This window comes from Pogoniulus pusillus, chromosome 7 (assembly GCF_015220805.1).
Source record: "Pogoniulus pusillus isolate bPogPus1 chromosome 7, bPogPus1.pri, whole genome shotgun sequence".
NCBI classification, from domain to species: Eukaryota; Metazoa; Chordata; class Aves; order Piciformes; family Lybiidae; genus Pogoniulus; species Pogoniulus pusillus.
In genome coordinates this window covers 33,927,636-33,955,476 of record NC_087270.1, presented here as the reverse complement: position 1 = coordinate 33,955,476, position 27,841 = coordinate 33,927,636, and the positions used below count along the sequence as shown (strand labels likewise).

The following is a 27,841-nucleotide window of genomic DNA, read 5'->3' as shown; positions in this document are numbered from 1 at the left end:
TCCATTTCTATTATATTACTCAGTCTAAATTACAGGAATTCTGAATTTCATAGCAACCCACACATCCTTCTTGTCATGAACATAAGAACAAGTTACATTTACCTGTAATTGCTTTAGTGATGATAAATGATGCACCATGTTTTCTGTTGCCTCTTGGCTGCAAATACAACAATAATGGTTAAATATTATGTTATACATAAACACAAATGCAACATTCATATATATATATTCATTAAATTTAAAGTTGCCTGCTAGCCTGCATGTTACTTATTTTCTGTTACTCAACTTTGCCATTTAACTGCATGAGCTAAAACAGGCTATAAAGCAAGTATTTTAAGTGCCAAAATGAAATAAACAAAATTACTGCAGACTGTCTATTGATTCAGCTTTGTCCTGATCTTTGGTTAGCTGTATAAATCATTCAGTCTGTGGTAAATGAATGTCAGATTGATCTGTATTGTCCAGAAATCACAACAGTGTTGAACCTGTTATGCTGTTCAATACACATAACTGCAAAGCTACATAAAAAGTTCATGCTCATGAAAGTTTCAGAAATACTAAGAACAAAGAACTTCTGAAGAAGAACATTTTATGTTAGTTTGTACTAGATAATACAGATGACTCCATGGCATCTCACATATCCTTTCTAGAGTATTGCTTTACATAAAGCAAAGGGGAACAACTACACTCACTACATAAATGAAAGTACTCTCCAAACACAAAAATAAGCGTCATGGGTTGAGCTGAATCAGCTGATGATATTCAATACCATGCTGTCATCATGCCATCTTCAAAATGAATGTGCTGGCTGAAGCAAAGTATCATGGGGCTTGAAGTTTAGATTGTAGCATGAGAGGCTGGCTGTTTCTGGGGTGTAGGTTGTTTCCACTGGGCTACCTTTGACATGTTTGGGTGGTGGGAACTGTTTTATTGCTGGCTTCTGCTGCTGCTTCTGCATTTTGATGCATTTTTATGCAAGCAGGCTAAGGTCATTGTGCATTGTGTCATTTGCAGCAAAACTCTTTAACTTCAATTCAGAGGGGGTTTTGTGTTATTTTCCCTCTCATCTCTGCTAGGAGAATGAGGCTGCATTAATCCAGGATAATAAAAAATACAAACCAACATAGGATGTATATTGTTAGCTACAAGAAAAGAAAAAAATATTTGCCAGCAAGAAAACAGGAAAGAAGCACTAAACTGAGAAGACAGGAAAGATAACCAGTAAGTGAGGCATCAAACATCTTTGAAATAAACAGCCATGCTTATAATTTTCTAGTGAAAATATTCAAGCATGACAAACAGCATTAGAGTAGGTAATGAATTAATTTCCCCTTCCCTTCAGCATAGAATACATGGAGCAGATGATTACTTGTTAACTGAAATATTCAGACCTCTCATTCTGAGTTACAGAGCACCAAACACTGAAAGACAAACAAATTTATCTAAATTTCTCAAGTATGTCCATGTTTTAACAAAATATTTATCTAAGCTCCCGAATTTAAGTTACTGAAGTAACTATTAGCAGTTTTCTATGCAGAGCTTGCAAGCCAGAAATAATCTTTCAAATGATCAGGCTGTCATCTCACAGCATGTAAGAAACCAACATAGCTGGACTAATACATAATGTTTCAAACTCAGGTTGATCAACCAGGAACTAACAAGGCCTTACAATAAAACAAGTGAGAATATAAATTACTTCTGATACTACCTTGAGAAGACCTATAATTTCCTAGAGAGGTTAAAAGATGAGCTTTTAAAATTTCTGGATTAAGAGAAGTTTGAAGTAAAAATATACCTAAGAGGTATAAGAAACTGCTTATGTCTCTTAGGAATATGCAAAAAAAAATCCTATTAAGTCCACTTCTGAGCCTGAACTACAGGTTCCTATTCCACACATCTTAAACTCTTTAAAGCTGTTTTACACTCTAAAGACCTGAATTTTACTTTATGTAATATATTTCTATCACCTCAGAAACAGCAACAGCTACTAAATCTGCTGTATCATTTTATTTAATTCATTCCCATTTAGGAAAACTTCAAGTTCTCCTTGACAAAAGCATTCCAGAAATAAAACTTAAGTAACTTCTTCACTGACAAGTCACTCAGTTTTGGATTTTGTTGCACACTCAAGCTTACAAACACCAAGGGTGGGAGGGAAATCTCATAACTTTAGATGGCAGTGAAAAAAATACATAGTGTCAGTTTATACATTTGATGCATTTCAAAAGACAGACACTATTTATCTACTGGAGGAAAGGAAAAGTTCAGTCTACTTGCATTTCCACAAATAAATATCAGAACCATCCTTGGCTACTGACAGTCTTCAAGAAGGACATACATCCAAACTATATAGCATAATATTTTCAAGCCTTCCTGTTTCTGCCATTCAAAAGGGGAATTGAAATTAAAAGTAAATAGGCAAGAAATACCAAGTTGTAAATAGCCCATACCATTTGCTGAATTTGACAAGCAGAATTCTACTATGCTTAGAAATTCTAACAGGGCAGATGGGGCCATCAGTCTATGGTCCCATAATTAACTTCAAATTGGCATACTCACACTCTGCCACTGCAGGGAGGTGTCATACTTCACTCAGCTCTAACTGACCCATTAATCACCTCTCTTGGTACCTACAAGTGTATTAAGGTGGCCATGCAATCAAAAGAAACAACATGATTGTTTCTCTGACTAATTACTTCGCTAAACTTACCATACAACTTCAAGAATACTCATGGCAACAAAAGAGAAGGAATAGTTGTCAGAAACATACCCCCTTAATGCAGCTGTAGATATACAGCCTCATGCCACCACATCTTAGCCCTCCTAGTTTGCAGGCCTAAATGGCTTTCACATTACTTGAAACAAAAACTGTTTACCATCTCTCAAAATAAAACCAAGTTCAACTGCCTATCCAACATTCTAGAAAGCTTGCTAACTCTACTCTGCCCTAGTGAGGCCACATTTGGTGTACTGTGTTCAGTTCTGGGGCCCCTAGTTCAAGAGGGATGTAGAACTGCTTCAGAGAGAATGCAGCACAGAGTCACAAAGATGATTAAGAGAATGGAACATCTCTCTTATGAGGAGAGACTGCTCTTGGAGAAGAGGAGACTCAGAGGTGACCTCATTAATGTTTATAAATACAGAAAGGGTAAGAGCCAGGATGAAGCCAGCCAGGCTCTGCTTGGTGATGCCCAATGACAGGACAAGGGGCAATGGGTGGAAATTGAGGCATAGGAAGCTTCATGTAAACATGTGGAGGAATTTTTTCACTGTGAGGGTGACAGAACAGTAGAACAGGCTGCCCAGGGGGGTTGCGGAGTCTCCCTCTCTGGAAATACTCAAAACCCACCTGGATGCGTTCCTGTGTGATCCTGCTCTGGCAGGGAGGTTGGACTGGATGAGCTTTCAAGGTCCCTCCTAGCCCCTGACATTCTGTGATTCTGTGAATATTGAAATCATATTTTCCAAACGCATACTTGTTGCTGCAACTAAGTATTTACAGATCAAAAGAAAAAACCAAAACCAACTCCTACTGAAAATCAAGACTTTGTAAGAATATTTAGTCATTATGAGTAGGTACATTCATCTGTCTGATGTTCAGATGTTCTCATGAAGTATAAAACTTCATAGAATCATAGAATCAACCAGGTTGGAAGAGACCTCCAAGATCATCCAGTCCAACCTATCACCCAGCCCTAACCAGTCAACTAGACCATGGCACTAAGTGCCTCATCCAGGCTTTGCTTGAAGACCCCCAGGGACGGTGACTCCACCACCTCCCTGGGCAGCCCATTCCAATGGGAAATCACTCTCTCTGTGAAGAACTTCTTCCTAACATCCAGCCTATGCCTACCCTGGCACAACTTGAGACTGTGTCCCCTTGTTCTATTGCTGGTTGCCTGGGAGAAGAGGCCACCCCCCACCTGGCTACAACCTCCCTTCAGGTAGTTGTAGACAGTAATAAGGTCACCCATGAGCCTCCTCTTCTCCAGGCTAAACAGGCCCAGCTCCCTCAGCCTCTCCTCATAGGATTTGTGCTCCAGGCCCCTCACCAGCTTTGTTGCCCTTCTCTGGACATGTTCCAGCAACTCAACATCTTTCTTGAATTGAGGAGCCCAGAACTGGACACAGGAGTCAAGGTGTGGCCTGACCAGTGCTGAGTCCAGGGGAAGAATAACCTCCCTTGTCCTACTGGCCACACTGTTCCTGATGCAGGCCAGGATGCCATTGGCTCTCTTGGCCACCTGGGCACACTGCTGGCTCATCTTCAGCTTACTGTCTATCAGTACCCCCAGGTCCCTTTCCTCCTGGCTGCTCTCCAGCCACTCAGTCCCCAGCCTATAGCACTGCTTGGGGTTGTTGTGGCCAAAGTGCAGAACCCTGCACTTGGCCTTGTTAAATCTCATCCCATTGGCCTCTGCCCACCCATCCAGTCTGTCCAGGTCCCTCTGCAGGGCTCTCCTACCTTCCAACAGATCAACAGCTGCTCCTAGCTTGGTGTCATCTGCAAACTTACTGATGCTGGACTCAATCCCCTCGTCCAGGTCATCAATAAAGATATTGAACAGGACTGGGCCCAGCACTGATCCCTGGGGAACACCACTAGTGACAGCTGCCAACTGGATGTGGCACCATTCACCACCACTCTCTGAGCTCTGCCATCCAGCCAGTTCTTGATCCAGCACAGAGTGAATCTGTTCAAACCATGAGCTGCCAGCTTGACTAGAAGCTTCTTGTGGCAGACAGTGTCAAAGGCTTTGCTGAAATCCAAGTAGGCTACATCCACAGCCTTCCCCACATTCACCAGGTGGGTAACCTGATCATAAAAGGAGATCAGGTTGGTGAGGCAGGACCTGCCCTTCCTAAACCCATGCTGGCTGGGCCTGATCCCTTGGCCATCCTGTAGGTGCTTTGTGATGGCACCCAAGATGACCTGTTCCATGACCTTGCCTGGCACTGAGGTCAGGTGCTTCAAAAACTGCTTTTAGGAGTAAATGCATTAACAACCAAGTGAGTTTGAAAGTCACTACAAGAAAGAAATAAAACTATACTGCCTGCATTCTCTACATTAAAATCAGACAAGAGGCAGCTACCTCAACACACTGCAGGGGAAAAGTTGAAACGGCAAACATTTTCAGCTTTTCCGTGAAGTCAGGAAGAAAAATAAACAGAAGCAAACATAAAGTTGTACATGTGAGCAGTGATTTCTGATCTTTTCAGCTTTGCCATCCGTCTGTGTGCCTTGCAGACACAAAGAAATATACTTTCTCCCTCCAGCCCACTCCTGAAAACACAGAGGCAGCCATTCTGACATTCAGGTCTAAAGAGGGATCCTTTTCCTCACTCAAAGTAAGTTCAGCAAAGACTGTTTTCATCAAGGCAGCTGCCACTACTCTCAGTATGGGAATGACCCATACACCTCATCACAGCTTCCCTCGAATCAGCTTAATAGTAAAACCTGCCGCACATCGCTCATATGCAAGGAATAAGAAAGACTTCAAGACATCTGCAGCGGCATAGAGGCCACGAGAGAATTAAGTGACAAGACCCCACGACAGCTACCGGATAACCACAAGGGTTACTTCTGTGCTTGCTCCTGCCACCCTTCCCCGCTGTACCCATCAGGAACGCAACCTGAGGAGCCTCAATGGAAACAAAAACCTGCCCCCACGTTCCTGGGCGCCGGTGGCGTCCCCCTGCCCCGGGCAACCCAGCCGCCGGGGCAACGGGGCACATAACCTGCCTACGTGGCCAGTCCCCTCCCCCGCACTCCAGCCATTTCCCGGCGACACATACCTGCACCTCCGTCTCCGGAGGCCACTCGGTGTTGACTAGCAGGTCGTACAAGATGTTCTCTTCCCCGTCCTCCTCCTCGCCAGCACCGGCCATCTCCTCAGTCAACACTACTTGGCCTCGCTCCTCACCGGTGGCGGCCATACTGCTCCGGTCCCCGCCCACCCAGCGCCGCAGCACGGACGGTGCGCGGCGGAGACCAAACTGGTAGCACCCCGCAGCTCCGTGCGTCTTCGTTCCAGCGCTGACACCGGATAGGCGTTTCTGGCGCCGCGCCCCGCCTCGTCGCGGCGAAAGAGGCCTTTGCCTTCTTTGCCCGAGGGTTTGTGAAGCTCAAAGCGGACAGCAAAGGAGTGAGGCAGAGGAGCTCTTACTGTCTTCGCGGTATCTCTGAAGGGCGGCAGCGGCAGCTGCAGCTTCAGAGACCTCAACCTTCCCGCTAAGCCGTGAGCAATGGGGTGCACTTGTAGGGCAAGAAACGGAGAGGTAGCTACTGAATATGACATATGATGTTCGGTTAATGAGAGCATATACAAATGAGCCTTTAGATCCATAGGTCATCTGGTGCCACAGGCATCCCAGGAGCCTTTTATCCAGCCCCCAACACTGCTCCGGAAGCAAGTTGTCACTATCTCGGGGTCACCCGTCTGGCATGGCTGTCCTTACTGAAAAAGAAAACAAAAAAAAAGAGAAAAAAGCCGAAGTTACACATTTCTCACAAATTATTCGTCAGACTTTAATATGCTACATAGAAATTTGTGATGATTTGGATGTTACCAGCCCCCTACACTTTGTAAATCACCCAGACTAGGCTCAGCTGGGTCTGGAAATTGAATGAAGCTTATTATTTACAGCTTAGCACAATATGCAAGCAGATATTTGCAGTATATACAGTTATAGACAGAAATATACAAGGTAAAAGGTAATACAGAAACACAACTCCCCTCCCAGAAACCTGAGTCCTCAGGAAGGGCTCCCAACTACCCTTTTACCTTCTCCCCCACACACACACCAACCTTACCCCAGTCCCAAGGAAGAATGGAGGTTCAGCCAGGGGGTTAGGAAGCAAAGTGGATTAGTCAGAGAAACGGAGGGTGAGGTTAGAGAGCCAGATGCAGCTCGGAGCTCCCCAGCAGGAATAGTGCCTTATCTGTTTTGATTTTTGCTCTTATGCATCTCATCAAGCCTATGAGTGAAGTAGACATCATCGTTTTCCTTTTCACAGCCTGTAATTAGCTCTTCTCACCAAAACATTCTAGCTAGCTACTCCTGCTGGGGAGCTCCGAGCTGCATCTCTCTCTCTAACCTCACTCTCCGTCTTGCTTTTAAACTTCACTAGCAGTTATCCTAGAAAAAGATTTCTTTGAAAACTGGAGAAGGATGTATCCCCTTTAACATGTCTAGAAAAGTTAATTGGTGTGTTATCTGTGTACGAAGGTATTTTTGCCAATATAAAATCCTAGACAGTTTCTGCCAAACATATTAATTACAGAAAATTATGCAAATGTGGACTATATCAATGAAATGGAAAGACACCAGTGCTGTGTGCAAGAGTAAAGCAGATTCCCGTTGTAAACACACGCTTTGTGTTCAAAACACAGGTTATGAGCACCAGTACCATAGATGTGCTCGAACTGTGGTTTGCGGTTGGGAAAAAAATATGCCATGATCTCAGAAAAGTGGTGAAATTCCAGGCCTATTATCTAAGCGTACCCTAAAAATCTGCAATACAAAGCAAAAATAACTCCTCCATGGATTTTGCACTTGCTGTGTTAGCTGTAGGGTCACGTCTACGCCCGTCCCGGTGCCCGAAGGGTGCACAGACGAGCCGGAACGCGTGAAGCGGTGCCTTTAGCTTTCCACCCGGCATCAAAAAAAACCCACGAACGGACTCGGCGCCTCCTGCTTCCCATCCGGCGCCTAAAACCAGCGGACGAGCTTGGCGCTTGCGCACTGTGGGCCGTGGTGCGCGGCGGCGGCGTTGGCGGTGTCACGATGGCGGCGTTTTCGGGTACGTGGTGCTGGGGCACGGGGGGTGTTGGCCGTATCGCCCGCAGCAAACTTCGGGGAGAGTCTGACGCTCCTAGACTTGCTGTTGGTTTGTGATGGTGGAGGCTCCCGGTCTCGCAGCGGCAAACGGGCCCGTTAGCGCCGTGCGGAGGTCTTCGGGCCTGTCCTCGGTGCAGGCTCCCTGCAGTCTGTCACTACCACGTAGCAGGTTTAGGGTCGAGAGGCCTGTAGGGTCATATCTCTTTCCACCTTCTCGATCTTCTTCGGCCTTCAGAAGTAGTTATCACAGTGGATTCGCTGATTCTGTTGCATATACGATGTGTTCGTGCCCGACAAATGGCGTTACTTAAAAGTCAGACTCATTCCTCAGGCTGGCCGGTTCTGTAAGAGGAAACTGATTGTAAGTGTTCGGTGTACCGCAGTGCTGTGGCTCTGGTCTGTGATGCGGTTTGAAATACATGTGTAATCTGAAAACTGATAGAGGAAACATCGGGTTTTGTACCTCGGCACGCAGGTGGCAAGCGTTGGGATACTCTAAAGTTTCAATTAATATAAGGTTTTTAATTCGTTTGTTTAGAGGGATCATGAGGGGAAATGCTGAAGCTTCCTTCGTACATCCAGAGATGCATTTAGACGCTAGACAGAGGGATTACTTTGGTTGTAGTTGAGGAAAATGTCATAGTACCATTGTCTGATTAAACACTTGTATTGCATAATAAATTAATCTATATGAACTGGATGTGTATTAAAAGCTTACAAAATAATGTAGGACATTGTCTATGATTTGCAGGAAATAGCAAATTTTATTGCTTTTTCCTTATATGGATTGTATAATCTTGTAGAACAAATTAGCACTTCAAAATATTAAAGTTTTCTGAAATCATGTTGCAAATACTTCTTATAGCAAAAGGAAGAATAATTTTTGGCTGTACAGCTCCATTTATGTCAGTCCAGCTTTGTGTATACATATGTGTGATATATGTGACAGTGTAAAGGCCAGCATGTAGAAGCTCCCTTTAGAAAGATGCATATTTATACTTTAATTTGGAGTAACCCTATTGGTCTAAAAATAGAGTTAGTTAAAGTATTATTTTGATGGTATAATAACATTACTTATGTTACTTTTGGTTTTCTTTCTTTTTGCCCTTATTGACTAGCAGTGGGTTCTTTTTTGGGGGGTTTGGTTTGTTTGTTTGTTTTTTAATCAAAATACAGACATTATTATATGTAATCATTTAACTTTTGTCTGAAGTGTAGCTAGGTGATAGGTTTGACTGGATGATCTTGCAGGTCTCTTCCAACTTGGTTGATTCTGTGATTTTATGGTAGGAGTTTGTGGAAAGGGACACAAAAGGAAAAAAAAAATATTTCAAAGCTGAATGTGATTAGTAGCATCGAAAATCAAAGTGTCATCTACTGTGTAAGGCAAGATTTCATCAAAAGAAACTTAGGCATCTCAGATTTAAGTCTGTAGAAAAAAAATTCTCACTTTTTGAAAACTTTTTGCATCTCAGCTCTAGGAGAGAGTTAGGATGTTTGCGACTAACAGAGTCTTCAATGTTGCTTGCACAGACAATTGCTTAAATGTGGAAAGATAAGTATTCTATCCTTGATATGGTATTGGGGTCCCACTGCGTTTGCTGCTGTGCCAGCACCTGCTCCTGTGCTTGGTGTATACATGAGTTACTCTGCTCTAAGTGGGGACAATTGCCAAATGTGTATGGGAAAGGGACAATGTTTCTTACTATTTATTCTGTGGAGAAGGCTATGTTTTTGTCTGTAGTTGGAAGTGTTTACCCTTAGAAATCTTTTGTACTGTGTTCAAGTAAATAACACTGTTTGTTGGTTTTTTTTCTTATCTTACAGAAATGGGTGTTATGCCTGAGATAGCTCAAGCAGTGGAGGAAATGGACTGGCTGTAAGTAGGAATGCATTTGAGCTTGGCAAAATCTAATTTGCCTTTCATCAGTCTATGACATGCTTCTTAAAATACCTCTGCTGTCACGTTGGAACAAAGCAGATACATGTTCCCTTAACTTGTCATTGCTTCTCATGCACTTACTTTTAGTGTGAATGCCTGAAGATGAATTATGACTGCAGTGTTAACGTTTAAACTTGGACAAGTAAAGCATGACTGACTGTACTTTCGTTACCATTTGTCTGATAAAAGCTTCTATTTCTGTGCATCCAGTTTGTTTATGTATTGTGGGATTATTGAAGAAGTAACATCACATAATTGATATTATTTTTTTTCTAGATTGGCCTGAATTTGTTATTCAGAGTGTCTTGTGTGTCAGTGTTTCACATATTTAATTTGTCTCAAACACGTGGTTTCAGAGTTTGAGTTGTCGTTCATAATGCTACCAGTACGGACAGCCTTATTGTATCTAGTTCTGTTCTTATATGCATGGTATTAAATAGCTGTGATCTGAAAATGCTGGTTACATTTAGTTATCTTTATTTCCTTTTTCAATTCTGGGTGCAAATCTGGTAAACCAGTGTTCTACAAGTGGCTATAAAAATAAAATTTGCTTGGTGAAAGGAAGCCAGGGGACATATAATTAATCTGTATCTTTTATGGTTTATCATAGCAATGTGAAGTGCAGCCAAATTGTCATGGTACAGCTGAATTCACCATGCACTTCCTCTCAAAGTACATCTCCCATTCCAGGGTCTCCTTATAAATGGAATCTGTTTAGCTTCCTTATCTGCAAATCAAGAAGAGCAGCATTTACTTGCTATTTTCCATCTTGCAGATGACTGGCTTCTGTGAGTTCCTGTGTATGCAGAAATCCTTTTTTTCTACTGATAACATAGCTTTCTGTTAATGTGTTCTTTCCTGTAGTCTTCCTACAGATATCCAAGCAGAATCCATCCCACTGATTCTGGGAGGTGGCGATGTACTTATGGTATGTGTGCAGGATTGCCTTGTTCCTAGGAAGCTTATGCCTTTTAATTGTCTGCACAGTCAATTCCCTTCTTTTCAGAAGCTTCCATAGTTAGGTCTCCTGGCCATCCTTAATGGGAAGTACCTTCTTTAGCTAAAAACCTCGTAGAGTTCCTGATGTGTTTCCATCTGCTCTTACAGAGAGAATGAATTATTTTTAGGCTTTATTTTCTGACTACTGGACAGATACTGCCACATGAATGAGAGCTCTCTGATTTCGTTTACTAGCCTTTTTTGTTGTAAATACATGACATAGATTTGCATGGAACATGACTGACACTGGCTGCTCAAATGCTTCAGTACTGATAACCTTGAAGGTACCAGATTGGTGTGCCTTGCTCATCAAGTCTCTTACAGATATCTTGTGGTTTTGATTCAGAAACCAAAACAGTACTCCTTTAATCTTCTGTAGTGCCTCCAGAAAATGGGCATGCACAGATAGTTTATCTGGTGACATTCTGTGAGATTTTGGGTGTAATTCACGTGCATCAGTGGCATTACTCCCGTATTATGCAGAAGTCAAAGTAAACTTTGTAGCTTAAAGTAGTACTGTAAAATTGTCCTTACAGGGTAAGTTGCAATTCTGATTAAAGTCTTATATTTTTCTTCTGATAGGCTGCTGAAACAGGGAGTGGAAAAACTGGTGTAAGTAATGAAATATAAATAAATAGAAAGTATAAGTCTTTTAAGTGGTGAGAAGTGGTGCGTGTGTGTGTTTGGGTGCATGTGTATATAATAAGCAACAATTCCATGATTCTCTGTTTGTATTTAATTAGTACTGTTTACAGACACACGTGTAGACACATTTTGGAGTGTTTCTGATTGTGGCTGTTGCATCTGAAAACTAAGCTGACCACAGATCTGTATAAATTGTTGAATTAATGTAACTTCCCATTTTAGGCTTTCAGCATTCCAGTTATCCAGATTGTTTATGAAACATTGAAGGATCAAATGGAAGGCAAGAAAGGGAAAGCTACTATTAAAACTGGTGGGGCAGGTAAGTTTTCAGTTTTTTTTATTATGTCATACTCCAAGTTTTGCATATTGTTAATCATGTCAATTCCATCACCTCCCTGAGTCAAGTTAGCCTAATTCACCATTGAATATTGGTTTTGTCCTTAATTTAGGATAACATAGATGAGATCTTGTCACCCTAGTTTTTTACAGAACAGTGAATATAAATTTACTGGTGGAATCATGAAAAGAATTAAGGTGTTAACTGCAATCTTCTTAGTAACACTCATTATCATCAGCTTAAGGCTGTCTGATCCACACCTTATACTTCAATGCTCTGAGTCAACCTAGTTTAATAACTTGTAGGATGTCAGTTGGTAGCAGCCTAGAGGTCAGAAATCTTCCAGTTGCAATTGTAGGCATAGATAGGATGTCAGCAGTGTCACTACACAGTTATTTGGGCCTCTTAAGTGAACTTGAGCAAAAATCAATTTGAGGCTCTAACTTATTTCCATGTTGAAGAGGTAGCACTGTATTGACTTTGATTTTTGTTGTCCTGAATAAAGTTGTTGCATTCTTTTTGGCACCTGGCTAGATTTGGAAGCTGTGTAACAACATCTTGAGTTGCTGCAGATTAGAACTAGTAAATGTTGAGCTGAACAGGAATGGATTGTAGCTGTGATAATGTTTTCACAGTATTTAAAGGTCTATTGTATATTTGTTTAAATAAAATTACAGTTTGAAAGCTAGTAACTGTGTCCAGTCTGAGATATTCCTAGATTGAGATTTAAGTGACAGTAGTGCCACAAACAAGACTCTGAAGAGGTTACAGAAATAATGGAGCTGAAAGATGAGAATAACTGCTGCTCCAGTTCTGACAGTACAGTCAACTTAGAAAACAGAGCCCTTCTTGAAAGGATATAATGTAAATATACTTAGTAATTCTAATTGAAATGTCATCTAGTTTTACAAAATAATCCTTATATTTTGAAACCTCTCAATTTCATTGCAGCATCTTCTGTAGCATGTAAAAAGTAAGAAATTTTGTGCACTGTGGGTGCACATGTCTTAACTCTTCAGTAGTGCCTTCTTAACTGAAGAATATCTTAATGCAAACTTGAAAAAGAAATAGCAAATCCATTTCAGATTTGTTGGTCTCAGTTTTGAATATTTTCTAGCTGAATTTCATTGTGATAATGTAGAAGTGTGGCTTATTTTATAAATGTCTTGATTGTTTTCAGTTGTATTTTTAAATAATCTGTGCTCTCATAAATGGAATAATCACAGAGTTAATCAGGTTGGAAAAGACCTCTAAGATCATCGACTCCAACCTGTCACCTAACCCTTCTAATTAACTAAGCCATGGCACTAAGTGCCTCATCCATCCTCCTTTTAAACACCTCCAGGGATGGTGACTCCACCCCGTCCCCTGGGCAGTTCATTCCAATGGCCAGTCACTCTTTCTGTGAAGAATTTCTTCCTAATATCCAGCCTAAACCTGCAGTGATGCACTTTGAGACTGCTTGGTGTCATCTGCAAACTTGCTGATCAAATTTACTAATCTTGATTTTCATAAAATAGCTTTGCATTATTAATCTGTACCCCTCCTTCAAGTTGTAAACCTTCATTTTGATGTTCTGTGAGTAGCATTCGAATTAATTACAACTGTCTCCCTAGAATGATAAGGCAATGTAGAGGCAATGTGAGCTCTAATCTGAGTTTTCTAGGCTTGCTTTCTTGGTTTAATGCTTTTTCTGTTACCGTCTTTTAAACTTAGTGCTCAATAAATGGCAGATGAACCCATATGATAGAGGATCAGCTTTTGGTGAGTTATCCAAATGTTTGCTTGGTGAAAAGAAAAAATATATGAAAATTTCTTTTGAAAGCAATTAGGCAATGTCTTTAGCTAAAGCTGTCTTTGTAAATTTCAGCAATTGGATCGGATGGTTTGTGTTGTCAAAGCAGGGAGGTAAAAGAATGGCATGGATGCAGAGCAACAAGAGGCGTGACTAAAGGTAAATATAAAATGATGGGGTTTTGAGGCTGTTAAAACACCATTTTTCACTCATTGTTAATGTAGGTGTTTGTATTTAAAACTTAATTCCGTCCAAGTAAATGTGCCATTACTCAGTTTACTGCTAGCTGAAGACTTTGGAATCGGACAACTTCATAACATACATAGGTATCTAAGAATCATTTCACACTAACACAAAGGGGTTCATGACATCTTCAGCAGGAATGGAAATATTAAATTTGCATGGTCTTGGAAGTAGGTGAACTGAAACACCTTGGTGAAAGTGAAATTTAGGTGTTGTTTTGGATACTGTCTTTCTCTTTTAAAGGAAAATACTACTACGAGGTTTCCTGTCATGACCAAGGCTTGTGCAGAGTTGGTTGGTCAACTATGCAGGCTTCATTAGATTTGGGTGAGTGTCTTTCAGAAAAAAAATCACGTAGGCAGTTTTCATATTTACATTAAATGGTTGAGTCCTGTTCTAGTCTTGCAGAGAAGGCTAGCAGTACAGGGGACTTTAAAACTTTGTCCAGATGTTGTTGTGAAAGGATATTTGCAGCAGCAATGCTTCTCAATATTCTGATTTATCTTTTTTTTTCCTTTTATTTAAGTCTTTTAATTAAGATAATTAGAGACTAGTAAAATGAACTAATACACAAAAATACTAGTTTAGCATATATCAAAGCACCGTAAGGTTTTGTTGTGGTGTTGGCTTTTGGTTTTTTTTGCGGTAGTGCCAGAGGTTTCAGTTGCCTATGCAAAGAGAGGAAAATGTAACCTCTTAAAAATATTAATAGGTGTACACTATTTTGTCTTCAGGCACTGATAAATTTGGCTTTGGCTTTGGTGGCACGGGTAAGAAATCTCACAACAAACAGTTTGACAGCTATGGTGAGGTAAGCTTTTATTGATAATTGGCAGCATTTTTGGATAAAACCAGATTAATAAGTTTAACAAAAGCAGTTATCACTTTGAGGCTTGTGTGACTGTGACTGAACTGCAAATAATATTGACTCTTAGTTGAAAGATGAGCCTTTTCTGTGTATGTAATAACAAGTTAGAGTTTCACTGATCTGGATTTATTTCTTGACTTTATATATGTCTTTGTTAGAACAACATCAGCCCATCTATATGCATTAGTGAATGTCTCAGTGAGGGCACTACATCCTGTCTACTAGCTAAAGTAATCACCCAAGTCTCTTAATATTGCAAAACAGATACTTAAATGGTAATAAGATTTAGATAGTCATGCTCTTATTTCAGGCTACTGAGTTGAGTTTGCCTTTACAACTGTTTAATTTAATGTACACCTCTATAAATGTCTAATGGGAATATATGTGGTGGATTTTGAGAGTATAATTTATAATAATGTGAATGATGCATCAGAAGCTCAAGTCTTTTTGTAGTATTAATGAATTACTAGTGCCATAAACTTGCAACTTCCATGGCTGTTGTAGCTTTCTTGAAGTAGTGAATTCTGAGGTGTTAAAATTGGAAACATTTTATAATAAACAGATTTTATTGAACATATTTACAGTGAACAGACTTCAAGTTATTTAAAAGAAGTACTTCAGTGTATATAACATGCACATATCCTGCAAGTATTAAGCCTTTTTGAATTGTGAAAATATGTTTCTGTCACCATGTTTGGTTCTCTGAGCCTAGATTTATATTAGCTAATGAAAGCAAGATAAATGCACTTTTCCATAATGTAGAGTACTTCCAGGTAAATTACTTAAGTTTATCATTGGCAGAGTGTTTGGTTTTAAAATAAATTTAAAGTAGCAATAAACGTTTAAACATCTAAGATAAATTTGACAGTTTACTGAGGATTTGTAATCAAAAGTCTGAATGCCATTTACAGTGGTGGTATTGAATGAATTTGCTTCTGTGAAAAATTATAATTTAGTAGAAACAAGTGGGAAAACTAAAAGCTGATAGATTATAGGCATAAGCTGATAAGTTTTCTTAATACAAGGAACACTAAAATGTCTATGCTTTACAAACTTTTTGTTACAGGAGTTCACTATGCATGATACAATTGGGTGTTATCTGGACATAGATAAAGGACAAATAAAGTTTTCCAAAAATGGTAAGTTTTAGTCATGTTCTTACTGGGACTGGGACAAGAAGAGGAACACACATGCTCTGGAGACTGACTGAACTAACCTTGCTTTCAGGGAAGGACCTTGGCCTTGCGTTCGAAATCCCACCACACTTAAAGAACCAAGCACTTTTTGCAGCTTGTGTGCTGAAGGTAACTTAGGAATGTCACAGATGTGTAATATGAAGAAATTGATTCTAGTTCTGGTAACTGACTATGTATTGTATTTGCATACCTGCCTACAATTACACTAGTTAAGCTCCTTTTTTCCTTTTGGTGTATTGGTATTTCACTACCGGAGTGGTCACCACAGTGTGTTAGCTTTGAGTACCATTTCAGTTAAGTATCAAATGTTTAAATTCAAGTTTAAGTACTTAGATTTTAATAGAAAGATAAAATAACAAGGGCAAGTAATTTTGACTGCTGGCACTGTCTTGCTTTTGTCAAACTGACTCAGCAGATGAAAGTAAATAACATGAAAGTGTCAAAATTCCTATTCCCTTTATTGTCAACTCTACCATTACAGCAATGTAATCATGTCTTTCTGGAGTCAGTCTGTCTGGGATAATCTCTTGCCAAGTAAGAGTTTTAGTAAAACCTTCTGGCAGACAGAAATGCACAAGTCCAAAAATGTGAGATTTGGTGTTGGGATTCTTTTTTTAATTATCTTCTGTCATTGAAACGAAAGTTCAAACAATGTTTACGTGTGTCTGTAAATGTGGGAATGTTCTGATGTAGAAAGAGAAAGTTTTAAGAGCTAGAATGACACACAACATGTATGGGGAATGGGAAGAAATGCCACCTTCTCATCTTTCTTCTCATGAGGAAATTAGAGAATTATTTTCCATTTTGTGTCTTACTGATATCCATCTCTCTGTATGACTTTACTCTAAAACTCTAGAATGCTGAATTGAAATTCAATTTTGGTGAAGAAGATTTCAAGTTTCCACCAAAAGATGGCTATATTGGTCTTTGCAAGGCTCCTGATGGTAGTGTTGTAAAATCACAACACTCAGGTAGGTCAGAATTGCAAACTTCTCTTGGTTGTGTATTAATTTTTTCTTTTGACCAAGCATCTTCTGATCACTTAAATTGCTTCATTACTGTCATATTCAAGGTCTTGCTGCTATCAGTAAGATTGGTATAATAGTGCTTTTTGGGAAGTATTTCAAACTTTCTTTCTTTTAAGCCACTAATAGTGGCTTAAATAATGGTCAAACATCACCCTTTAATGGAGCATTTGGGTTCATGGAGTTTGAGATTATTAGTAGAAAATCCAAGCATGTTTCCTGTTTAAAAAAAATCCAGCATAAGAATTTAATTTCTTGGTGACTTTTTTTTTAATGACTTAGGAAATGCACAAGTCGTTCAAACACAGAACCTTCCAAATGCTCCAAAAGCACTGATTGTAGAACCATCAAGAGAGCTAGCAGAACAGACTTTGAACAACGTGAAGCAGTTCAAAAAATACGTCGATAATCCCAAATTAAGGTAACAAGGATCTGTTACAATTCTGTTTACGGTGGTGTTCATGGACTTGACATGGGGGATGGGGTGATGTTTCTCTTCATAGTTGAGTGGACCCTCATCTGCAGTGCTACTGATAATAGCCTACTGATACCTGCTACCAACCAACCTTCTTACTTCTCAACTACAGTCAGGTCAGTTAGGGTTTTTAAGTCTGCTTCTGGTACGACAGATGTGTTTAGGTTTTTTTGATCCAAATTACCAAACATGTATGATACCTAATGGTTTTAAGCAAGAAAAGCATATCTTCTGCTTACTGCCATTCCTTTTTGAGCACCTTCCAGTGCTTCCCATCTGCTCACATTGTTTTCCATCTCAAACAAATAGTTACATGCAAGGTCTGCTCTTTTTATATTAGTATGCTAAGAGGACAAATGTGATTAGCATGAGGATGGATTTCCAAACAGTGAATCATCTACAAGCTCCTTTAGTCTAGAGTTATTTTCTCTTTTCACTGTGCTTATAAAATTTAAGTATATCCAAGATTCAATCCATTTATAAGAGTGCTTTTGTCAGAATGGCAAGGACATAGCAATGGGGAGAGGCAAGCTGTAATGTAAGTTCATTCAGTTTATTGTTACTTGGGTATCTTAACTTTCAAGAGCACAGGAAACTTTCTAAACTGAGTTATATTTGAGAATTCTAAGAGACTAATCCTTAGAATTAAATTGCTTAAACGCATTAATATGACCATGATCAAGGAATCCCATTAAGATACAATTGATTTACAAAACTTTCACTTCTGGAATTAAAATTTAGTGTGCTACTTATGAACAGCCAAGTTTTAATATTAATTTCTTTCTGTTGTTTTGTTCTCAAAACTACTCTTCAGAGCTGGTTTTGGCTATTAAAAAAGCCCTTTTTCAACAAGATGTTTAGTATGTTTTCTGAATAAAGTAAATCAGGAAATGTCTAAGTGTATCAATGTTAATTTTAGGGAACTGCTAATTATTGGTGGAGTTGCTGCAAGAGACCAACTCTCTGTACTGGAACAAGGAGTAAGTTGTATTTTTGTTCATGATTTAATAGTTTGGATTATGAATAATTCATTGTTGCTAGAAATAGCAATGGATCTACTTTTAAGTCCTGCAAACCTGATAGTAACAAATTTTGCAATTTTTGGCAAGTTCTTGTTGCAGTGGTCTAGCATGTGTTCCTTTACTTCAAAGACAATTGACCATACACTTAAAATCCTTTGTCAGATTCTGTTGAAGCCCGAGTACTTCTGAAAGTTTCAAAATGTAATTATTGCCATGTCTCTTTGGTTTATAAAATTGAGGCAGATTTTTCATGTTAACTTCTGCTAACTTCTGTATGAATACAGCTGACCTGCAGCTACCAACATCAACTTACACCACAGATCAGTCCTACATAAAAGGAAGTGATGTATATTCAGTAGCATGGGATGTATAATCAATTCAGTTGTGCTGTAGGCATAGCATAGTAAAATTTTTTGTTTAAGATTCTCTTTCAGAATTAAGACCACATCACTACTGAAAAGTTTTTCAGTGATTTTAGGTGGTAAAATACACATTTTCTCCTGAGTAAGTTTGAACTTGATAAACTTACATGTGCATGCTAAAATTAATGGCAGTGAACCCTGCCATCTGGCAAAATCATGTTATTTTTATAGTGGATAGACTTGATGTGTACTGCCACAGGGAGAGAAGCTGAATTTATTTTATCCCCATTTAAAAACAAGTCTTTGTGACTTCAGATAACAAAGTTTAACAGCTTGTGTGGCAGGAGAGGGGAGCAGGGCAGAACATGTCCCAAAATAATTGAAGGTTCCTTGCCAAAGAAAAATTCTGTTGATGAAACAGCTGTAGAACCAAAATTCAGGTTGCTCAGACAGGTTGTGGAATCTCTCTCTTTAAAGGTACTAAAGATTTTAGTGGGCAGCTACCTAAAGCAAATCCAAGGCAAATTATTCTGGACTTCTGTGGAGCTATAATTAATAGAATGCAGCACATTATACTGAAAACTGTCTCAATATTCAAACAAGACTAAGCTGGTAATGCCTGTAGTTAAGTTATCAGACCAATTTGTTCTTTTGCCTATTTCACAGGTGGATATTGTCGTTGGAACTCCTGGAAGATTGGATGATTTGGTCTCAACAGGAAAGCTGAATTTATCTCAAGTTAGATTCCTGGTTCTTGATGAAGCTGTACGTAGAGAACTTAGGCTCTGTTCTGAAGTTCAGTATGACATTTCCTAAGAGTCAGCAAAACATGATTGTTCTGCAGCATTTGGTACATGAGTACAACAATTAGCTACCTAGAGGCTATTCCAAGCTAATGTTTGTAACCAAAGTGAAGTCTTTTCCCTTTCTAGCCTCTCTAATAAAACTATTAGGTTGTTTGGGTTGTTATTATGATACAGAAATGTATTCCAGGCTTTATTCACAAGGTAGTGAAGTCTGTCCGTGTCATTATACAGGGAACTTGAAAGGACAAAAATGAGATCAGCATTTTTGATTGTCTAGCAGGTCTTGAGGCCCATGAATATTGTAGCAAATGTACTGGGAAATCAGTGTCTCCCCCTCTGATGTCTTCAAGTGCAACTGACAAATCACAAAGTTGAGAATGCATTGGGGTATTAGCTAGCAGAAGCTGCTGAGACAGATGTTCTGTTTCTTGTGAAGCACAGCAGCTGTACTTGTAAATACTCCACTTTTTTACTATTTTTTTTTAATCTCTACATTAGTAATATCCCAGCCAGGCATTGATCTGAAGAGCTAATTAAAAGAGATAACATCTGAAATTACAAATATTTTGCTTATTTAACTCATGTATAATAGACTGAGAAATGACAGAGAAGAATCACAGGTTTGGTTTTTTATTTTATTTCTGTATAGGATGGACTTCTTCTCCAAGGTTATTCAGACTTCATAAACAGGATCCACAGTCAAATTCCTCAAATAACTTCAGATGGAAAGAGACTTCAGGTATAATTTTTTTTCATTGTTTAGGGTTCTTTTTGGTGGTGATTTTGACTTCGTTTTTCATTTGCTTGGGGGTTTTTGAATGCTGTGCGCTGCTTTCGATTGACTCATAGCCTGGAGCCTGCTTCTTTGAAGTAGGATTTATCACTTGTCCAAACTTAACATTTGTTCATTTGGTTTGGCAGTTTCCTGTGAGTATGTGTTTTTAGATCTTGGGGCACAGCGTTTATATGTAAACTCAAATATTATTAAACATACCTGAAGAATTGACTACATTCATTATAATTTCCAGTGCTCTAATAATCTCAATTCATCAGCTCTCAGCAATTCTGCTTTCTTCCCCTTAAATGATTGGAGTTTTGTGAGAGCAAGGTTAAGTACTTTTGTGTCTTGACTCTTGTCAGCTGCCTGGTTCCTGTGATGAGGAAAGCCAGTCAGAGACTTAGCTTATTCTGTTGTGCTACATTGTGCTATTCAACAACTGCATAACATTTTTCCACTTATTCTTGATGGGTTTTGCTGAGAGAATCTGATACTCAGTAGTATCCATATGGAATTTTTGCTTCTCAGGTGATTGTGTGCTCTGCAACGCTACATTCCTTTGATGTGAAGAAACTGTCTGAAAAGATCATGCATTTTCCCACCTGGGTTGATTTGAAAGGAGAAGATTCTGTCCCTGAAACTGTACATCATGTGGTTGTGCCTGTAAATCCAAAAGCTGACAAGCTCTGGGAAAGGCTTGGCAAAAATCATATCAGAGTAAGTGTCTGTATGTTAAAGTTGATGTTATTTGTCCATATTTACGTATTTAACTTTCAGAATTGGGGCCTAATGTTGTAGGATTTTTGCCAGCTCAGTATATATGAAGTGGTTTCTTCAGTGGTGGTCAGCATGATAATAGTGGAGATGATGTAACACTGTTTCTGAACATCTCAGTTTTGCAAACTTGATTGATAAATATATTGATAGAGTAACATTCTGATTTGTACTGGAGAGCAACAGTACTGCATTGCATTTTCAGTCATTTCATAGGTAATGTTCTGTGGCCTAATTTAGTACCTGTCTGTCCTGATTGATCAGGAGGAGGTAAACCTTCCAACACAGATCATTCCATAAAGCAATTTTCACTCTAACTTCCATGGGGTGAGTGATTTTTAAAGGAATGGATTTCATCTCTGGCTACGTTTGAGGCTTTAGTTCAGATTCTGATTTAATCTGTAAGCTGTTCATGGGAGATGGTAGAGGTGTTTGTTTGTTTTTGAGTTCTGAATAACCTGGGACTGTATTTCATTTTCAGTACCTCTTAACGCAGTTACACTTCATAGGTTTTCTTAACCCTTCAGTATCTTTGGAACCTCCTTTTGTTAGGTCTTCTGGAGCCTTTAAGTCAGTGTGAATTTATTTCTCTCAGGTTTTGTCTTTTGTGCTTCAGCATAGCATAGGGAAAAGAGCAACTGTGTTTGTATGTTGTGTCCACATTTTTATTATATTGTTTTCAGGTTTGTTATTCACTGCTTTCTGTCGAGTGTCTACATAAATAATTTTGTCCTGTTTTATGAACAGATTTGACTTTTCTGTAGCTAAAAGTAGATTAGCTTCTCTTCATGAGAGAACAGAATTCTAATAGTACTTTTAAACTTTAATTTCTTAATAATTATAGATTAGTGGAGTTAAGTATTTTCTCTGTAAAGTATGAACTAATGGAGGGCTTATTTGTGGTTTGTTGTTTTTTTTCCTAGACTGATGAAGTACATGCAAAGGACAATACACGACCTGGCGCTAACACTCCAGGTAATCAGCAGTGCTAGTTAAGTAATAGCTTGTGAAATAAGCCTTTGTAAACATTGTAAAGTAAAGCTAAAACACAGGAGATATCAGTCTTGTGTCAAATTCCTCCAAATTTCACGACTACAAGAATATATAAAGAGAAATATTTTTGTAATTAAGGAGAGGAAGGGAGTGCAATAAAGACTTGAATGTATTCAGCAGGTATGTACACAACAAGTGTTTGTTGGTGTGTGTCAGTAACCTGAGACTCCTGAGTAGTTTTCTTTTTTCTGTATTATTACCTTGGAGCAGGGGAGCATGACTGCAATAAGAAAAAACGAAGGCCTACCTCAGTTGCAATTCTAATAAAAGTTTAACTGTTTACTGTAAGAGAAAAAACTTTGAATCTATGCTGTTCAAAGCCTCTTCAAATTTTTGAATCATTTGACTGAAATAACTTCTCCACTTCTACTTAGAAATGTGGTCTGAGGCAACTAAAATTCTAAAAGGAGAATACACTGTTCGTGCAATCAAAGAACACAAGATGGACCAAGCCATTATTTTCTGCAGGACAAAACTGGATTGCGATAACATGGAGCAGTACTTCATCCAACAGGGAGGAGGTAGTATTTTTCACAAAGAACTTACTCTGCTTGCTTTCCTTTTTATTTAAAAGCCAAAATTGCATGGTAGAGATCACCAGTACTCAGTCACCACACAAATAAAACTGGTTTGGTTTGGTTAGGTTTTTAATACTGACTGGGCATAAAGGTCAGGATTTGGAAGCAGGAACTGCTGTGTAGCTATTCCAGCTCTGAAATAGCTTCACAGACTTTATCAAATTTGAAACAATTTACAAGGAGCAATGGATGTAAGCTGCAGCACAGGAGGTTCTACCTCAAGACAAGGGGAAACTTCTTTACTGTAAGGGTCGTGGAGCACTGGAACAGGCTCCCCAGAAAGGCTGTGGAGTCTCTGTCTCTTGAGACTTTCAAGGCCAGTCTAGATGCATTCCTCTGTGATCTGTGCTAGACTGTGTGGTCCTGCACTTGCACAGGAAGTAGGACTTGATGATCTCCTTGGGTCCCTTCCAAACCCTAATATCCTGTGATCCTGTGAATTTGAATAGTGTTTGCACCTCTGCTGAAAAGTATGTAAGAAAAAGTTGCTACGGGCAGGTGACACAGGATTAGTGCATGTGCACAGAAGTGTACACCTAATGAGGCATGAAAGGAGAAACATGGGAGAAAACACAAGAGGACATTTGTGGGGAAAGGCCAAGACACATGTTCAGAGGAACCAGGGAAGTTTAGATTAGGAAGAAATGAGGAGACATACCTGCACAGACCTCTGGCAAGGAGGGAGGAATGGAATTTGTTTAACTGTTGGTTGCCAGTATCAATCATTAGAAATTCTTACTAACTGGTAATAAATTAATTTGCTCTGTCAAGAGTTTTGCCCACCGGTTCTGTGGTATTGTGTCATAGCTTTTAATATGATGCTATTAATGCATAGCAACTTTTTTCAGGTCCTGATAGGAAGGGACATCAGTTCTCATGTGTCTGTCTACACGGTGACAGAAAACCTCAAGAAAGAAAGCAAAACCTGGAAAGATTTAAGGTGATATACTAGATTTTTGATGGCTTTGCCCTCACTTTCTCATATCTGAAATACTATGTGAAACTGTCCTACTAGTTCTTCCTTTAAATTAACTTACATTCAAATGCTCTGTGATCCACTTCCTAAAATTCTGAGATACAGTTTCTGTGAGTGAAAATCAATACTGTCTCAGAGTTTTCAGTTTTCATTGAGAGGATAGGTGGGCTTACTCACCTAATATAAAATAACTTAATCTGTTTGTTTAAGTTGAAGTCTTTTGTTCTTGATTACTTATTTAAATATTAGACAGTTTAATTTTGTTTAAGACAGTTTTTTATTTATGCTTCCCTTGTGCTGTTGGTGAATGGAATGAGAATGTAAATTGAGTAAGTTACTCATTCTCAAAAAGCCTTGTGCTGTGGAAGGGCTTTACTTGAACTGTTGCTAAATGTACAGAGACAGTTTAAGGTGAAGTAAAAGCAAAGGACTACTGTTTCATTGCCTGGGATTTTATTTAGTTTAGCACAACACTGTTTTACAACTGTGTTTTCATAGAGAGGAGATGTCCGTTTCCTGATCTGCACAGATGTTGCTGCTAGAGGAATTGATATTCATGGTGTCCCGTATGGTAAGATATAACTTCTAAATTAAGGTGTTGGCTTGCCTACAAGCAGCATATTTGCAGTCCTGTCAACTAGTTAAAACAGGTGTATGACTTATGGCTTCATTTTGAAAAGCTATACATGTTCAACGCTTGAACAGGGCAGCTTTTAATTTGGTTGTTCACTGTACCTTTTCAAATGCCTGATAATGTTGTGCACTGATGGGCATTCTTTGTTTGGTTTTTTCACTCTTGTCAAAAACTAATCCTGGAGAAAGCAGTTGTATAATGGAAGCCTTAAGTCTAGATGCTGCAGTGAGTATTCTTAGTTAAGGCTGAGAGAGCTATGTCTGTTTCCCTTGGCAAAGCAGAGACTGAGCTGGTGTTAGGAGGATGGAGCCAGACTCTCCTCGGTGGTGTCCAGTGATAGTACAAGGGGCAGTGGACGCAAACTGGAGCACAGGAGATCCCACGTAAATATAAGGAAAAATGCTTTGAGGGTGGCAGAGCACTGAAAAAGACTGCCTAGAGAGGTTAGGGAGTCTGGAGGCAATCAAAACCTTGTTCTTGGGTGACTGTAAGATGCTCCTTCCCTAGCACGGGGTTGGACTAAATGACGTTCAGAAGTCCCTTCTGACCTTAATCACTTTCTGATTTTACTAATGACTTTTGTAACTGCTGTAAGAGAACGTAAATTATGTGTATAGGCTAATAAGAGGGATTGCAGCAGTCAAAATCATATTTATTTTAGGTGTCTGGTCTGTGAACTCCTTAGCTCATGAATTTTAAAGAGAAAATCTTGTGTTCTCTTTGGACTGTGTGTATCTTACAGTTATCAATGTCACACTCCCTGATGAAAAACAGAACTATGTTCACCGAATTGGGAGAGTAGGCAGAGCTGAGAGGTATGTATGTGTTCAGAGTAGCTGTCATGTATTCTGATGTTGTTATTGTTTTGAAAGCTGGCAGTACTTACTGAAACGTTTTCCTGTCTCCCTTCTCCCCGGGTATTTCAGGATGGGTTTGGCAATCTCCCTTGTGGCAAAGGAGAAAGAAAAGGTAATTATGCTGCAAAGCAAAACTGAACAGATGTTATTTACTGAAATTCTATCCACAGCTGATATCCGTCCTGCATTTGAAAATGGCTTGCTTGTTCTTGCTTAATTGATAAGGAATTTAGATGACATGAAGAAAGAATTCAGAGATCTGTAATTAATCAAAATGCATGTACTAAACCATTTCACAAAGTCTAGAAATTATTTTCCTTTATTTCTAGGTTTGGTATCATGTATGCAGTAGTCGTGGAAAAGGATGTTACAATACTAGGCTGAAGGAAGAAGGAGGTTGTACTATATGGTATAATGAGATGCAGGTAAATGTTTTTGTTTAACCAGAATGTTCTAATTCCTTTGAAAGACTGGGATATGGTTCTTGTTTTAGCTATGTAGCTGAAGGGCAAAGCTAGTTTTGAGATACTTACAACCCTTGCCTCTTTTTGAAGAAGAAACTTGAAAACTTTACACTTTCTAGAACTCATTTCTTCAATTATAAAAGCTTGTTTGAATATTTCTGGTCAATTCTATTGGAGTTGTATTTTCATTTTCTTTATAGTCTTCCCTAATGTTGCTAAGATTGCAGGTTTTTAGTTACACCATTTGTTGCAAAACTGTGAGAACTTTAAAGACTGCCTTTGCTCTAATCTGGTAATAGTGTGTCAAGTAAGTCTCCTTTCTTTGAGCCTTGTGTGCCAAGTGTGGGTGCTTGTTAATTTCACAATCCTTCCCTTCTCTCTCTCCCGTTAAAGAAGGTTGAATGGTTTTACCATCATCTGTGGTAAAATAATCTTAGACTGTGAGCTCTTTATTAAAATAGCCTCATTCACGTAAGTAGGGTAGTATGTAAAACAAAAGTTTCTAGGAAGGGTAAAAAGGCATTGAGAGTGGAAATAAACTTGTCACATTAATTTATGTGAAAAAATGTAGTATCTTTGGTGTCTGTGACCAAACTCTTCTCTGTATACAATTCTGTTGAAACTACTTGAATGTGATTGCTCAGAGTGCTAGTCTGTCTGAAGTCTTGAACCACAAGAGTGCTTGAAGATTTCTTTTTTTTTTCTTTAAGTTGCTGGGAGAGATTGAAGAACACTTGAACTGCACTATTGCCCAAGTTGAACCTGACATAAAAGTACCAGTAGATGATTTTGATGGGAAAGTTACATATGGCCAGAAAAGAGCTCTGGGTGGTAAGCAGTTAACTACTTTTGAGTTACCTTGCTATGCAGTGTTCAGTTTCTTGGTTGCCTGCTGCATAACTACAGAATGATAGATCTAAAAAACCTGCTAGATCTTTGCTGGCATCTGCACATACTGTTTGCTGTCTGTGGGGTTCCAAGTGGCCAGAGTGTGCATTTACCTGTGGTTTTGTTTGGTTTACTTGATTTGTACTTTTTTCCAAAAAAAAGTTAGCAAAGTTACTTTAACTTTCTGAATGACTGTGGTTGAACATTATTTGTTCTGCTAAAAACCAATTTGAACACATCATTTAGATTGGGTTTCTTTTAACAGGTGGACTGTATAAAGGCCATGTGGATATTCTGGCACCTACAGTACAAGAGTTGGCTGCCCTTGAAAAGGAGGCTCAGACATCTTTCTTGCATCTTGGCTATCTTCCTAACCAGCTGTTCAGAACATTCTGATTGTGTCACACTTGAGACAAGGCTTGATTAATAAATGCTCTACCCTGCAAATACAGAAAGTTCATACTGTCTCTGAGTAGCTGTAGTTAGAAAAGGATTAAAATTAAATATACTACTTGCATGGTGAACAGCGTGTTCAGCATTGTTAACTATGTTAGTTGTTGTCTTACTAAAATAAAACCCATCAAAGATTAAATGATTTGTTTTGCTCTACTTTTCCTTTACCGTGAGGATTACTTCATGGAATCATTCATTACACAGCTTTTAGTTCTGGTGAAAGTACAAATACAGTTAATCAAACTTGAAGTAAGTTTTGTTTTCTTTGGAGAATGTTAAAATTACTCAGTTATATACTGTAATTTTTAGTGCTGGGCTTTTTAAAGATGTATTCATATGCAGAGAGCTGTTTAAGATACTAAAGAAGGGGAAAACATTTCTGAAGTATGTATTTGAAGGTCTTGGTTATCCTAAACCCCTAAATCTAGACTGATAACTATGGTGATTCTATAATTCTAGGTTCCTCAATCTGTTGAGAAACTTCCGACATTGATCTTGTACAATGCCTTACATTCATAGTTAAGTATCATGCTAGTATTAAAGCAGTTTATACATCTTCAGGAAAATCTTTCATGCAGCAGTATAGGTTGAAATACTTAATGCCTCTTGCGCTGCATTCAAGCAGCTTGAAGTTGTTCAGATGAAGCTACTGTAATTTACCTTTTTTTAGCTTCCTTTTTTCACTAGTGGCTTCTCCAACAATACTTAGATTTTTTTTCAATGACTTTGCCTGCAAAACATTGCCTGATAATCCAAAGCAAAATGAAAGTAACCTTTTTGCTTTCCTCATGAGGACTTCTAGTCCCAAACTATTTAGGCTGCCTGCAGA

General features: G+C 38.9%; 2 protein-coding genes across 5 annotated transcripts in view; one reads left to right on the top strand and one right to left on the bottom strand.

The window, feature by feature from the left end:
• The window catches only part of NBAS (NBAS subunit of NRZ tethering complex), a 168,189-nt gene extending 161,897 nt beyond the window's left edge, over nt 1-6,292 (bottom strand). For 2 of the 4 annotated variants that reach the window (XM_064146437.1, XM_064146438.1), the window contains exons 1-2: nt 5,797-6,274; nt 103-157 (exon numbers count right to left, since the gene is read on the bottom strand). In XM_064146437.1, the coding sequence (XP_064002507.1) occupies nt 103-157; nt 5,797-5,937 (196 nt within the window). In that variant the 5' untranslated portion in view covers nt 5,938-6,274. Of the gene's footprint in view, nt 1-102; nt 158-5,796 lie in introns of all 4 variants that reach the window. The other 2 variants (XM_064146440.1, XM_064146439.1) reach the window with 2 other exon arrangements.
• Nucleotides 6,293-7,718: 1,426 nt separating this feature from the next.
• DDX1 (DEAD-box helicase 1) lies at nt 7,719-27,151 on the top strand. The gene is made up of 26 exons (XM_064146436.1): nt 7,719-7,804; nt 9,670-9,721; nt 10,649-10,712; nt 11,366-11,395; nt 11,651-11,747; nt 13,482-13,529; nt 13,636-13,719; nt 14,047-14,130; nt 14,538-14,614; nt 15,738-15,810; nt 15,899-15,975; nt 16,724-16,838; nt 17,175-17,313; nt 18,287-18,347; nt 19,418-19,516; nt 20,207-20,296; nt 20,864-21,052; nt 22,033-22,084; nt 22,537-22,683; nt 23,589-23,680; nt 24,215-24,287; nt 25,093-25,165; nt 25,277-25,319; nt 25,537-25,632; nt 26,382-26,502; nt 26,825-27,151. Exons 1-26 carry the CDS (start codon nt 7,789-7,791, stop codon nt 26,953-26,955), a joined length of 2,223 nt encoding a protein of 740 aa, XP_064002506.1. The 5' UTR covers nt 7,719-7,788; the 3' UTR covers nt 26,956-27,151.
• The last annotated feature ends 690 nt before the right edge of the window (nt 27,152-27,841 follow it).